Source organism: Mustela erminea, chromosome 9, assembly GCF_009829155.1.
Source record: "Mustela erminea isolate mMusErm1 chromosome 9, mMusErm1.Pri, whole genome shotgun sequence".
Classification (NCBI taxonomy): Eukaryota; Metazoa; Chordata; class Mammalia; order Carnivora; family Mustelidae; genus Mustela; species Mustela erminea.
This window is the reverse complement of record NC_045622.1, coordinates 64,013,396-64,027,857: the sequence shown is the minus strand read 5'-3', so window position 1 is coordinate 64,027,857 and position 14,462 is coordinate 64,013,396. Positions and strand designations below refer to the sequence as shown.

At 47.2% G+C, this 14,462-nt stretch overlaps 1 protein-coding gene across 3 annotated transcripts in view; it reads left to right on the top strand.

The window, feature by feature from the left end:
• SCUBE2 (signal peptide, CUB domain and EGF like domain containing 2) overlaps window positions 1-13,552 on the top strand; it is a 68,836-nt gene extending 55,284 nt beyond the window's left edge. For all 3 annotated transcript variants that reach the window (XM_032357954.1, XM_032357953.1, XM_032357955.1), the window contains 7 exons: window positions 615-785; window positions 2,276-2,443; window positions 3,166-3,327; window positions 5,349-5,546; window positions 6,744-6,896; window positions 11,458-11,537; window positions 12,231-13,552. In XM_032357954.1, coding sequence (XP_032213845.1) covers window positions 615-785; window positions 2,276-2,443; window positions 3,166-3,327; window positions 5,349-5,546; window positions 6,744-6,896; window positions 11,458-11,537; window positions 12,231-12,383 — 1,085 coding nt within the window. In that variant the 3' untranslated portion in view covers window positions 12,384-13,552. The remainder of the gene's footprint in view (window positions 1-614; window positions 786-2,275; window positions 2,444-3,165; window positions 3,328-5,348; window positions 5,547-6,743; window positions 6,897-11,457; window positions 11,538-12,230) is intronic.
• Window positions 13,553-14,462: the final 910 nt, after the last annotated feature.

Below are 14,462 nucleotides of genomic sequence, written 5' to 3'. Positions count from 1 at the left end.
TTTTCAAATCCAGCTCTGGTCATATTGCTCTTCTTTCAATGGCTCCTCCCCCTGAAGAAGAAAACCCAAATGCCTGGCATTCAAGAATTTTTAAAATCTATCCCAACCTTTTTTTCTTCCCTCTCCTCCCAGTCATGCATGACTTTCTGTGATCTGCCCCTTTTCCTTCTTGGGGAGATCCTATTCACCTTTAAGTTGCCCCGCAGATGTGGTCTCCTCTAGGAAGGCTTCAGGAATGCCATCAGCCAGAATTAGTAGCACCCTCTTTAAGCACTAGGCCTATGTTCAGTGAGTATTTTTACCTTATAATCGTTCTGACAGCCGTGTGAAATAGGAAAAGTCAAGTACTTGTTCTCAAAAATAATTAGGACTAGTGTGATCCCTGCTTCTAAGGAGCTCATGGTCTAGGGACCATGTGGACACCTCAAAGAGTGGGTGACAAGAGGGCAAGAGGTGGGCACAGAAAACCCAAAGGTGGTACACTCCGCATTTAGGGCATTTGTGTGGAGGAGCGTGGGCTCAATGTCATCTATTTACCTTCATCTCAAGCACTCATATCATCCTTCCTCGGCTTCTGTGCCTTCACTGACCAGATCATTTCCCCCTTTGGCTAGTCAGGTGCAGGGCTGGGACATATTATGATGGAGAACAAGAACGCTGCATTTTGTGTCCAAATGGAACCTTCCAAAATGAAGAAGGACAAATCACATGCGAACCTTGCTCACGACCAGAAAATCCTGGAGCCCTGAAGACTCCAGAAGCTTGGAATGTATCCAAATGTGGAGGTAAGGGTTCCATCTGCCCCTTTTTATTCTCCTGGTCTCCAGTATTACTTAGAAGGCGTAAGTGGCGTTTCAGTGCAAACAGTGCATACTGCACCTTGGGCTTCCTACAGGTGGGGACCATATTGGCTTCATCTTTAGCTCTCCAGTGCCTACCTCAGTGCCCAACACATGCTGGACTGATGCTCACTTGAACACATAAATGAAAAGCTGATAGAATACATTGGCAGAAGAAAAGGTGCAGGTGTTGCTATTGCAATCTGTACTCACTGTAAATAAATACAACTTGAGACCTGAGTGATCTCCTGGAGTGACCTTCCCGTGTACGGCGGGCTATCTGTAGGTGCGAACATGGAGAAGGTAGTTCTGAGTATTTTTCCAACTTGGGTCTTGAATTCATACCTTATTGATTTTTAAAGAGTATCCATCTGGTTATTTTGCTAGAATTCTGTGAAGAGTTTTTAATGTCCCTTATAAAATGTTAACTCTGGAGCCAAGCTTACTTAGGTTTTATGGGCTTGGTTCCCATTAATTTTATTAACAAATGTCTTCCTTTTATTAAATGTAAGAAGGGCGAGCTATATTGAGGCTCTGTGGGCTCAAATAGAAGGTGTGACCTAAGACTGTGGTTTGTAGGTGATGTCCATGGCACAGACCATGGGGTGCCCCGTGGCCCCTGCTTCTCCTCCCAGTGACTCCCAGAGCTTTAGTCCCCAGCTTTAGTCCCCACCTACACCACACCAGACTCAACTGCAGGACCTTTCAAATGTTTTAAAAGTCATGGGGCACCTGGGTGGCTCAGTCAGTGTGTCCAACTCTTGGTTTCGGCTCAGGTCATTCAACGGAGCCAGGCTGCCGGCTCCACACTCAGCGGGGAGTCTGCAGGAGGTTCTCCCCCTCTCGATCTTCCCCTCCCCTCCCCCCAGTCCAACTGCAGGGTTGATGAGGAAGCGCTTTGGGGCATTTATTTACACTTGTATGTGGCCTTGTTAAGATATATTTGTAGTAACAATAATATTAGTAATAATAACAATTGTTGACATTTATGGAATCCTTACCTATGCCCAGCATCGAGCAACGTGTAGTACGTGAATTATTCCCATGGTTGCTGTGTGAAGGTGCACTCCCGGGCTGAACTACCAGATGATTCCAGAGCCCAGGGCCCTCCCTGGGGTTCCTGCACTACAGGCACTGGCTGGGCACTGCAAAGTCCTCAATCTTAAGCAAACCCAGACCTGGGGCACGCTGTGGAAGCAATTAACACTGGGCTCCTTGGTCTCCATTTCTGCACTGTGCTTTGTAGCCCTGCATGTAAACATCGGCACTCACAGGCTCAGGGGCAGTGGTGGGGCAGGACAGGTCTTCTCTCCCTGAGGTGGGACCTCAGGTCAGCACTGGGCCATGGGGCTGACCCACTTCTGAGCTCATCGACAGAGAGACGGGAAGGGGTCTGCCCAGGGGCCTTGCTCACTTAGGGTCATTGGTTTCCCCAGGTCTGTGCCAACCTGGGGAATATTCTGCAGATGGCTTTGCACCCTGCCAGCTCTGTGCCCTGGGCACATTCCAGCCTGAGGCCGGCCGCACTTCCTGCTTCCCCTGTGGGGGAGGCCTCCCCACCAAACACCTGGGAGCCACTTCCTTCCAGGACTGTGAAACCAGAGGTGAGGACTTGGCAGCTTGCGTTTTTCCGGAATGGAATTTCCCTCTTGAGAACCACAGGAGTCCGGTAAAGCTCCAACCAAGCCCGGAGGCCCAGAGTGCCCTGTGTGGTATCCCAGCAGCGGGGAGGTCAGGGCCCAGCTCCATCTGCCCCTGCAGGAAGTACAGAGAGCATGGGAACTCCCTAGATGTGCTCTCCCCCAGCCACCTGGGCCCCTGCAGACGGGGTGGGGGGCAGCTGGTCTGGGGAGAGGTGAGCAGGTTTTGTGTAATAGGTTCTTGGCTCCTTCTCTCCAGCCTTTCTCCATCCCAGTCCCTTTCCCTGGAGCTCCCCTCTCATATAGGTCCTACCTGGCTCCAGAGCCCCAAATCCGCCTCTTCCTGGGGCCCCGGCCCGGCCCTAGGCCCGGCATCAGTTTGGCAAGCTCACGACCCACAAGCAAGCTGTGTATGAAAGCCTGGGCTGTGCTCATTTAGGCCTGACCGCAGGCACTGTAAACGCTTTGAAGATACACTTGTACTTTGTTCCCTTTGTGTTTTTCTCAGCGTCATGAGTCACAAGTCCCACCCAAGCCGGCTATTTAGGGAATTAAGTGTTGATTAGCCCCAGATTAGTAGGAAAGCAGTACTTCGTTTGGGCATACAATTTATGTCACCAATGATGAAAAGACAGTTTTGTTATTTATTTTTTTTTCATTCCTTCCACTCTCCCCCCACCGCACAGTTCAGTGTTCACCTGGACATTTCTACAACACCACCACTCACCGATGCATTCGCTGCCCAGCAGGGACATACCAACCTGAATTTGGAAAAGATAACTGTGTTTCTTGCCCAGGAAATACTACCACTGACTTCGATGGCTCCACAAACATAACGCAGTGTAAAGGTAGGTCTCTCTAAGTCTTTCAAAGTCTTGGCCCAGAGGAAAGTGCCTGGGTCTACCTGACGCTGGTGGGGAGGGTGTTGGGGCCAGGGTCTCACGTCCACCAAGAGCCATGAGGACACTGTTATCCCAGCTCCCAGCACCGCAGGTCAGCACTAAAGGAGAGCCAGGCTTGGCCCCCAGGTACTCACCCGTGTGCATCCTGGCTGCTCCTCCAGGCACCTTGACAGGCTAACATTCCCTCCCTTGCTAACATTCCCTCTCAGGGGCAGAATTTCAGTTCAGCAAACATTGTTTGAGGACCTGTTATGTGCTAGACACCACAAGCAGAATAAGTCCCTGGCCCTGTAGACAGGCTGTGGGGTTGCAGAGGAAAGAGCACTTTGTTCTGTCTGGAGAGATAAGGAAAGGCTTCTGGAAGGCATGAGAAGGTTTTGATGGAAAGCATGGGAGAGGGCAGGACAAAGAGTTTTATACCTAAGACCACAGCTGTGAGGAAGAGCAGACACGGAAAAGTGAAAGGCTTTTTGGGAAGAGACCCCTGAACCTGGACCATGGAGTATCTGAGGGGAATCTGAGGCAGATTAATAAGGGAAGCCTTGGACGCCACACAAAGGAGTTGGATTTATATCCTATAGGAGTGGGGAAGCAGATCATTCAAGGACTTGCCACATGGTTGGCTGGTTGACTGGTTTTTAATCATTATGGAAAATTCTCCAGGAGAGGTCAGAAGTAAATCACAGTTAACCTAGTGTCAGTCAGACAGTGGTATAGGGGAGCAAGGAAGTCTCCCCACACTGGAGGAATTTGGGATTGAGGTTCACAGTGTTGGAAAATTCTTCCCTGGGTGCCTAGGTGGCTCAGTTAGTTGAATGAAAGCCTTTAGCTCAGGTCATGATCCTGGAGTCCTGGGACTGAGTCCTGGGTTGGGCTCCCTGCTCAGCAAGGAGTCTGCTTCTCCCTCTGACCCTCTCTCCTCTCATGCTCTCTCTGTCTCTCAAACAAATAAATAAAATCTTAAAAAGAAGAAGATTTTTTCCCTATACTCAGATGGAATCAGTTTCCTTGCCCTCCCATCCCCACCCTTGGTTGACCCTTAGGAGCCACATGGCGCAGATCCTCAGAAGGTCCATCACACTTGAAGGCAGATTTCTGAGCTCCATGGCTCTCCCCACTTGACCCTCTTCCAAGAAGAAAAGACTATTTTTTTCCTAAAGGGAATAATAATTCCCAGTTACAATGAGAGAGGAGAAAGATAGTCCCTTCAATATCCTCTCTTGTACACATTCACTGACAGTTTTAAACAGTAAACTCCTTGAGGGCAAGGACTGTGTCTTTCTCATTTCTGAACCCCCCAGAACTTTTGCTAACATACGTTGGATGAGTGAAGATTCAGTGAATGAAGACATGGGCGAGCTGGTTGTGTGTGTATATGTGTGTGTGTGTGTATGTGCGCATGTGCAAATGTGTGTGTTTCTCCCAGAGGTGAGTATCCAACATGCCCGATATTGTCTGATACTTTACTGGAATTCTCTTCCACACCAAAAATAAAATATGGTCTTGACCAGAAAGACAAGAGAAAGAAAACAGCGATCATGAATTCATCCAAGCTCTCTAGGAAGGGGTCAAATGTCCTCTATTTAGCAGTAAGCTCTGCTCTTCCTGTTTTGACAGACCTAGAAGTTCTGTGTCATGGGTTCCCCTGGCACTTAGAATTTGTAAACAAAATATTGAAAACTGAAGTTGTCCTTTGTTTCACTAGGGCCTGTTCAAGATCACCTTCAAGTTAATGAGAAAATGGTAATTCAGAGGGGGACTCAGTAGGGTGAGCTCTGTGAGGGGGGTTAGTGTAGCTGGGCTCCCCTGGGGGGCCCTAGGCATTACAGGACACACTAATTCCACAATGGCACCATCTGCAGGCCCCATGCCTCGATGACCATAGGATGTAGCAGCTTTCATCAGCTGAGCTGCTGGTGGCCATGACAGTGTTGTGCCCTCATGACTCATGGCATTTCCCCTTCCAGACAGAAGATGTGGAGGGGAGCTGGGAGATTTCACCGGATACATTGAATCCCCAAACTACCCAGGCAATTACCCAGCCAACACCGAGTGTACATGGACCATCAACCCACCGCCCAAACGCCGAATCTTAATTGTGGTCCCTGAGATCTTCCTGCCCATAGAAGACGACTGTGGAGACTACCTGGTGATGCGGAAAACCTGTGCGTCCCCTCCCTCAGCTCCCCTCCCCTTCTAAGGCTGGTGGGGAAACCTGCTGGCCTGTTCCCCAGCTTTAAATGTGAGCAGCAAGTCTAGGGCGTCACCTCCATATCAGAACAGAAATGGGACATGAGTTTATGGCATTTGCCAAGAAAAAAAATTTGTGCAATTTTGCTGGGCCCCTTGCCTCTTGAGGCTTCTTGCTGAACCCCAGAGGTAGTGATTCTGTAGGCCAGTCTTCCCCACTGGCCTTACCATGGACTCTATTCCACAAGGTCACAGAGAGTCAGTGAAGCTCAAAAAGGCTAACCCCACCACGTGCTTTACCATGGGAAGCCACTCGGGCTTGGGGACTGACAAAAGCTAAGGTCAGAGTCCAGCCAGGAGGGACTGTTCTCCCATCTTGGCTCATGACCCAGTGTCCACTGAGAGATGCCACCATCAACACAACTTCGAGGCAGTGTAGTGAGCGGACCCAGCAGCCAGACTGCCTGGATCGGAACCTAGCCTCACCTCTTGTTAGTTCTGTGATCTTGGAGATATATTCTGGATCTTTCTGTGACTCAGTTTCCTTGTCTGTTAAAATGGGGATAACAATAATTGCTACCTTATAGAGTCATCGTGAGGAATGAAAGAGTTCATATTCATAAAGCGCTGAGAGAAATAATGACACTGTGTGTTGGCCCCTCTTTCTTAGTGGTTACAGTGTCTGAAGTCAGGTGTAGGTTTGAATGCTGACTTAGCCACATACTGACTCAGTGACCCTGGGCAAGTGCTTAAACCCTCTGTGAATGAGTTAACCACCACACAACTTGCTATGGTTTTCTGAGGGTTACGTGAGATAAACTCTGTGAAGTGGGCCCCGCCCTGCCTGCCCAGTCTTAGGGGGCGATTCTTTCTGGATGGCAGCAGGTAGCTCCGGAATCGGAGGGCCCCTCCGCAACTCCCGCAGGGAGCATTGGGGCCTGGGCTGCTGCTGTTTGTCCAGCCCTGGGCATTTCAGTGAGCTTTCCCTGGGGGCCTGCGGTCGCCAGCTGGGTCCTCTCCATTTCCAGGGCTTTGACCCCTGTGACGGCAAAGCAGGGCCTGCGGAGCTCTTGAGCATCACTTGTTGTATGGCGTGTTTGCAAAGATGAGTGCTGCTGTCTGTCTGCTCAGGATGAGTCCTGAAGCCTGCCCCCTCCAAATTTCCTTGGCAGCTTCATCCAATTCTGTGACAACATATGAGACCTGCCAGACCTACGAACGGCCCATCGCCTTCACCTCTAGATCAAAAAAGCTGTGGATTCAGTTCAAGTCCAACGAAGGGAACAGTGCCAGGGGCTTCCAGGTCCCTTACGTGACGTACGATGGTAAGCACTGTGAGGCTCACGCTCCATCCCATGCAAGGAGCTTCTCTGTGTTCAGTCAAACCAACCCCTGGTGGATTGCTGACAAGCGCACATGCTCAGAAAGGCAGGTAGGATACGGAGAAAGGATGTTGCTGACTCACAAATGCCAGATTTTAAACAGGCATTTGGGTACCCTGTCTATAGGGATGGAAAGATCTTTCAGAAAATAAATACAAGTGAGCATAGCTTCATGGGAAAGAACATGGACCAGCCCTGGCCTAATCTCTTCGGTGACTCTGTGTGAGTTACTTACCAACTTTAAGCCTCTTGTTCTCCCTTCCTCCCTCCCTCCCTTCCTTCCTTTCCTTCTTTTTGACCTTTTTAAAATTAAAATTCAATTAATTAACATATAGTGTATTCTTAGTTTTAGAGGTAGAGATTGTGATTCATCAGTTGCATATAACACCCGGGGCTCATGACATCAGGTACCCTCCTTAATGCCCATCACCCAGTGACCCCAGCCCCCCACACCCTTCCCCTCCAGAAACCCTATGCTTAAGAGTCTCTTATGGTTTGTCTCCCTCTCTGGTTTTGTCTTATTTAATTGTTTTCCTCTCTTCCCTAATGATCCTCTGTTTTCTTTCTTAAATTCCACGTATGGTGAGATCATATGATAATTGTTTTTCTCTGACTGACTTTTTTCGCTCCACATAATACCCTCTAGCACCATCCATGTTGTTGCAAATGGCAAGATTTCTTTTTTGATGGCTGCTTAGTATTCCATTGTATATATATACCACATCTTCTTTATCCATTCATCTGTCAATGGACATCTGGGTTCTTTCCATAGTTTGGCTCTTGTGGACATTGGGCCTATAAACTTTGGGGCGCATGTGCCCATTCAGGTCACTACATTTTTATCTTTGGGATAAATACCCAGTAGTGTAATAGAATAGCTCTATTTTTAACTTTTTGAGGAAACTTTATACTGTTTTCCAGAGTGGCTGCCCCATCTAAGCTTCATTTTCTTAATGTGTAAATGAGGATAATCATTAGACCAAAGTGAGAGTTCAGTGAGATAGTCCATAAAGGACTTGGTGCAGGGCCTGGCACATAGTAAATGCTTAGTAAATACTAGCCAATTATGACTGTGGCTTTTATTATACGGCATCTTGAGGAGGGGAGGAAAAGACTCAAGTTCTGGCCCAGTTTCCACTACTAATTTGCTGTGTGATTTGGGGCCACTCAGATGACTTCTCTGGTTTTCTTTTCCTCTTGATAAATAAAGGGGTGGTCCACATGACCCCTAGGGCCCTACCCAAGTCTGGACCTTGGTTGACAAACATTTGCTTGGAATACAAAATGAACTGGACCTTGTCCTAGAAGATGTCATAATTCAGTGAGAGACAAGTCATCTGCTCATTCATGAACTTATTCATTCATCCGTCTAGCTCAATGAATACTTAACAAGCAGCTCCTATGCCAGGCATTGGGCAAGCTGCTAGGAACCACAGGGTTAGTGGTGAAACACAGCTCATAGACATTATAATATGGCAGATACAGAGCTCTGTGTGAGGAGAGAAGAATGGGCAACAATTAATTTTGCATGGGTATTTGGAAAGAATACAGCAAAATCTCAAGAGATTTGCATCTTCAAAGAATATGAGTTTTTTTGTTTTTGTTTTTATAATGGGAGGAAGAACATTAGGAAGAGAGAATGCTACAGGATGCAGGACAGAGTACCTGATATGTGCAGGGACTGATTAATAGCCTGACTGGGTCAGTTGGTCAGGTGCATGGGGCTTAGCAGGGAGAGACGAGATGAGAAGGGTATGGAGTTTGCTGATGAGGAGCCTGGAGTGCAGTGCAGAAGGCTTTTAGGCAGCAAGTGTCAAAAGTAGGTGTTTTGGAAAGATACTGTTCTATGGATTTTATAAAAGCATTTCACATAGTTTGTTTCTAACATGTTACAAAAGCCAGAATTATCATCTCTGTGCCTAAAACCATGTCAAACCCTCAAGACAGGGGTTCTTGGGGTCTGACTCCTGGGTGGACAGCAGTTCCCCCCACGTGGCTCTGCTGAGAGAGACAGAGCACCTCATCTGCCCAAGAGCAGCCTGCCAACAACCTCCCCTCCCTGGAATCAGTGAGGGAACCAAAAAAGACACAGAGACTCCAGAATAAATATCACTAAAGCTCACATATTTTAGTCTGACTGTTTTCAACTCTACCTTTCTGACACACGAAAACATGGTAATGTTTTTCTCATTTTCTGAAATAAAGAGTTGTAGCTTGAGCCAGGGAGATCACACATCACCCCGGTTAGGCCCAGGAGAACGTGTCTTACACATCACAGAAGAAAATGTTTGAAAACTGTTGCAGGTCTTCACACAGAGCTTATTTAATCTTTTTTTTTTTTTTAAACACATATTTCAGACAAGTTTGATACCTGATTTCCAAGCCCAGAAGAATAGAAATCACATTTAGAAGGGGCAGGTGCTGGGGCACCTGGGTAGCTCAGTCAGCAAGCGGCTGACTCATGATTTTGGCTCAGGTCATGATCTTGGGGTCCTGGGGCTGTGCCCCATGTTGGCCTCCTTGCTGAGCGGGGAGTCAGCTTGAGGGTTCTGGCTCCCTCTCCCCGTCCTGTTTATTCTCTTTCTCTCGAATGAATCAATCTTTAAAGGGGGGGGGGGGGCAGGGGAGACTGCTACAGACTGGCTCACTGACCCCTGGAGGACAGGGAGAGTTGTAGTCGTGGCTGACATGCACTGAGTACGTGTACTGAGTGCCAGGCATGTGCTAAGTACCTCTGACACAGCACATTCCTCACGATCGCCCAAGAAGTAGACACGATTCATGGCTGGGTCTATAGACAAGGCCACTCAGGCTTAGAGATTAATGTAGACAGCCGGCCTGAGGTTGCAGGAGGACAACACTGCTGAGGTCTTCGGGACTCCAGGGCCAGAGTTCTTACCTACAACACCCGACTGCTTTTCTCATGACAGTTGTAGCAAGTGACGAAACACGGTAGTTCTTAAGAGTGGAGAGAACTGTTTGAAGATTTTTTTGACAGCAGTCTGGAAGCATTGGCGTGGCGGCCAACAGCTCTTCCGCTCTCTCTTACACCCGAACACAGCACAGCAGCTGGTGTTCCTTTGGGTGAACACCCATCACCCAAAGGAGCTGGTTCACCCAGGAAGACACTCTGCAGCTGAAGAATTCGAGAAAAACAAGTCCCCTTCCTCATATTTTATACTCATTAAAATAAAAGACTAAGAAGGAAGACACCACACGCATAGGGTACCCAGTGGGGTTGTACATGTATTCAATTAGCCATTATGAGAACTAGCTCTTAAGAAGAGCTAACAAGTTTCCATTTACCATCACTTGACTAGGAGAAACTTTTTCAAGAACTCTTCCCACACAATTCCAGTGATGTTCTTATGATTTGTTTGGTTTTGCTGTACATGATATGCATATAAAGAGGCATTCTTTTCAGCCTGGGATTTGGAAAAGATTGTGTTTTGCATATGCCTGGCTTGAATTATGACTGTAGGAAATAGGCTAGACTTTGAAAGGTGGGGGTTTAGATTCAGAGACAGCTTATGTGATGTACACTGCATTTAACGTATACGTCAGGACCAAAAATTATTAATAAGAAAATGAACGTAGCTTTCTTCCCTCTACAGCCAGCCAAATTCTCCCCACCCCCATCCCCCCCCCAAAAGTAAAAAAGAGTCTTCCTTGGTGGGTAAGAAACTCAATTGTTTTGCACAATCTGAGGGCAGAGAGAAGAAAGGGAGGAGGACAGAAGGCAGAGAAGCAGAGCAGAGAAAAGCCACGAGCCTGGAGGAGGCCAGCAGGGAGTGAGTATAGACGGAAGAGATGAGACCCAAGCACTGAGCCCTGGGTCCCTCCTACAGTAAGAGGTCAGGGAGAAGAGGAAGAAAAGCAAAGGAGCCTCAGACAAAGTGACCAGTGGGGGAGGAGGAAAATCAGAGTGTCTTATCCTGGAACTGAATGAGGAAGTGGATCCGGGAGGAGGAATGACTGGAGAGAGGGGGTGTTGACAATTCTTTTGAGGAATTTTGCAATAAAGGGGGCAGAAATGTAGGATAGAAGCTGGAGGGAGAAATGGGGTCAAGGGGGGAAGGACTTTTTCTGGATTAGAGACATAATAGCATATTTACGTGCTGATGGGAATGCCTGGTCGGGCGAGAGAATGTCATCATGTAGGGAAGAAAGGGCAGAATTACTGAACCAATGTCCTTGCCTTGGTGAGAGAAGATGGAGTCAGTGGATAAAGTAGAGGAAGGGCCTTGACCGGGTTGCATAGACGGTTCCTCTGAGGGAAGATGGAGCAGAAGAGATGGGTGCAGAGGCCGGTTGGTGTGAGGCTATGATGGTGGGTATCTGCGGAAGTTCTCTTCTGCTCACCTTCTCAGTATCACAGTGGTCATTGTTCAGATAACAGCTACAGAAGGGGCATTCCTCAGAACCTTATTTTAAAATGAAGGAAAGAATGAGTTTGGAAATAACAAAACCCTCTGTATGTCAGTTATGTCCTATGTTCCAACAGAGGACTACCAGGAGCTCATTGAAGACATAGTTCGAGATGGCAGGCTCTATGCCTCTGAGAACCATCAGGAAATACTGAAGGTGAGTACAAAGCCATGGTGGACACTGCAGTCACCCAGCACCCATGGAGCTCCCAGCACCGCTGGAAGAAGCTTTTACTCTTGCTGCATTTGGCCACCTGTCAGATACGAAGCCTGCTCTGGGCTGAGGTCAGTTTTATATCTTCACTAGACTTGATTAAAAAAAAAAAAATTAGGTGGCTGTCCTCAGTGTTGCCAAGTGAAGCTGTATTTGTTTACATTTGGAAATGTGTGGAGAAAGAGTAGGAAACTTGCTGATCATAAGCCAGCAGCAGATCATGTTTCCATGTTCACTCTCCAGATGGTTGAAGATGTTTGGCTCCTTGTTTATCCTTCAAGCCTAAGGTTCACCAAATTTTAGATACTTATAAGTAATCATCAGACACTTGCCACATCACTAACCCTGTAAGTACTCTTCAAATCCCAGTGTTGTGGCTCATCTGGTTTAGAAAAAGAAAACCTTTTCTTTATATATATATATTCACTTTTCCTTTATAAAAATAATACCTTTTTTGTAGAAAATTAGGGAAGATAAAAACTGGAGAAAAGATAAAAATCAGAAGAAACAATTTTCCCAAAGTGTTCCTCAGCTAATCAACCTACTGTCCAATACTGGGCCCATTATAGTTCCATTGGCAAAATGCTGGAATGTTTAAGTATTTTGGCCCAGCAACAGAACTTCTGTTCTTTTTAGGATAAGAAACTGATCAAGGCTCTGTTTGACGTCCTGGCCCACCCCCAGAACTACTTCAAGTACACAGCCCAGGAATCCCGGGAGATGTTTCCAAGATCCTTCATCCGATTGCTGCGTTCCAAAGTGTCCAGGTTCTTGAGGCCTTACAAGTGAGCCTGCCCACGGGACCCCCGGTGACACGTTCTGCCTGTGGGCTGGTGGGACACAGCTGTCTGCCTCTGCGGCCAACATAGTTGGATATTGCTGCCTCCCGTAGCAGTGACTCATTAGAGTTCAATTTTTATAGATAATACAGATATTTTGGTAAATTGAACTTGGTTTTTCTTTGCCAGCATTGTGGATGTGGACCGAGAATGGCAGTGAGTCCCACCACCTCTCACTGCTGTGGGCAGAGGTCTTAGAGCATCAGGAGCTGGCTGAGCGGGACTCTAGTCAGCTCAGGCAAGACTCACCAGTCCCTCCTGCTTCTCACTCCTCCTCAAGGCCTCCTCAGAGGCCGTGGTGGAAAGGAGGCCACAAAAGGGGCTGCTTTGGCTGAAACTTCAGCTTCCTCCTGCCCGGCTCTCCCTAAGGGAGCCCTCTGCACCGAGGCTGTGACCGGCAGAGCAGGAAGGGAGGAAGGGAGAGAGGGAAGAAGGGAGAGTGCTCCAGGCACCAGGCCTCACCTAAGACCTGGGAGGATTCCGTTTCCCTGTGGCCTTCTCCAGCCTGTGTGACCTTCGTTGGATGCCAGGAACTTGGGTTCTAAGCAGTGATCATTAAAAAAAGTACTTAAAACAGAAAGAATTAGAGATAAAAAGATAAAAACTAAGCACTTCCAGAGACATAATCCGATAGTTCTAGGGATGGCCTTCCTTGTGTCCAGCTTCTGCTCGGCGGCAAATGCACAGTGCTGGTTTTAGCACCTTCAGCTGTCTTTCTGGTACCCTGCTTGGCACGGTGTTAGGGCCTGGAGAGTTCAGGGCGGACTTGATCTCTTTGGTGGATGAGAATCACCTACAGTTAGGAGAAGTACTGCCTCACAAACCCCGAGTTTCTCTTAACCATCACACCACCACCAGAGGCAGCTACACAAATCCCGCTCTCTAGGTATGCGGTCAACACTGGGTCAGCACAGTGGGGCTTCACAGTCATTTTCTCCCACAGAATCTAGAACTTTAAATACCAGTTAATTTTTACAAATTTAAATCCATAAGTAAGTATCTTACTACAGTGAATTAAAAAAAAAAAAAAATCCTATCAAACAAGCTGCCATTCCCGAGGGGACTGAGAACAAACAACTATGATGTTGTTACTTCAGTAACAGACTAACTCTGGACACACAACTCTCAACACCAAAGTACTCAAGAATAGTTAACAAATATTTCTAAAGCAAACAAAGACTATTTCATTATTGTTGAGCTCACGTTTCACCTGTTGTTGTTTTTTTTTTTTTAGCCTATCCATAACATTGATTTAAAAAAAAAAAACCCACCTCTAATTAAAATTTTCTTCTTTATTTGGATGGGTCCTAAGTACCCATTTCCAAATTTCTTTTCAAAAATTGAAACATCTTCATTTTAAAAAATAATCCTCAAAATAAGCACTTGGAGTTTGTCATTGCAGAACTTTGCCTACATTTCTGAGTCTAATCATAAATTGAAAGCTGAAATGTAATACGACCGGGTTCAGTGACCTGCCCAGTGTGGGGTGGGGTGAGCGGAACCGTGCCATCCTGTCCACGCACGTTGGTAACTTTGTGTTCTTGACTGTGTGGTTCTGTATTGCGGGTGTCACAGGAAGGCCAGGGATGGAAATGCATTGGGGGTTGGAAGGAGGCCCCCTCCAGGAGCAGGCCTGCCCACCAGAGCTCTGCTCCTGGTGTAAGTGTGAGCAACTGAGGCCCTTCCTAAGCACCCTCTCTATCTCCACTAACCACCCTAAGAGATGCTATGGAAGACTGGCTGCTTGTGGCTACAGTTGCTACCTATAAGTCAATAAAGATTTATTAAATGTCTGTTTTGTGCCAGGCCCTGTTCTAGGCCCTAGGGTTGCACAGTGACAAGAAAGACAGGGTCCTTGCTCTTGTGGAACTTACATTTTAGGTGGCCAGTGAACAAATAAATCACCACAGAAAGTATCAGCTAGCATTGTGTTATGTGGTAGGTTAACAAGACAGATGACTGCGTTGCTACTTTAGAATTACGGGTTGTGGAGGGATGCTCTGGGGAAATGACATTTCAACCTGAAAAT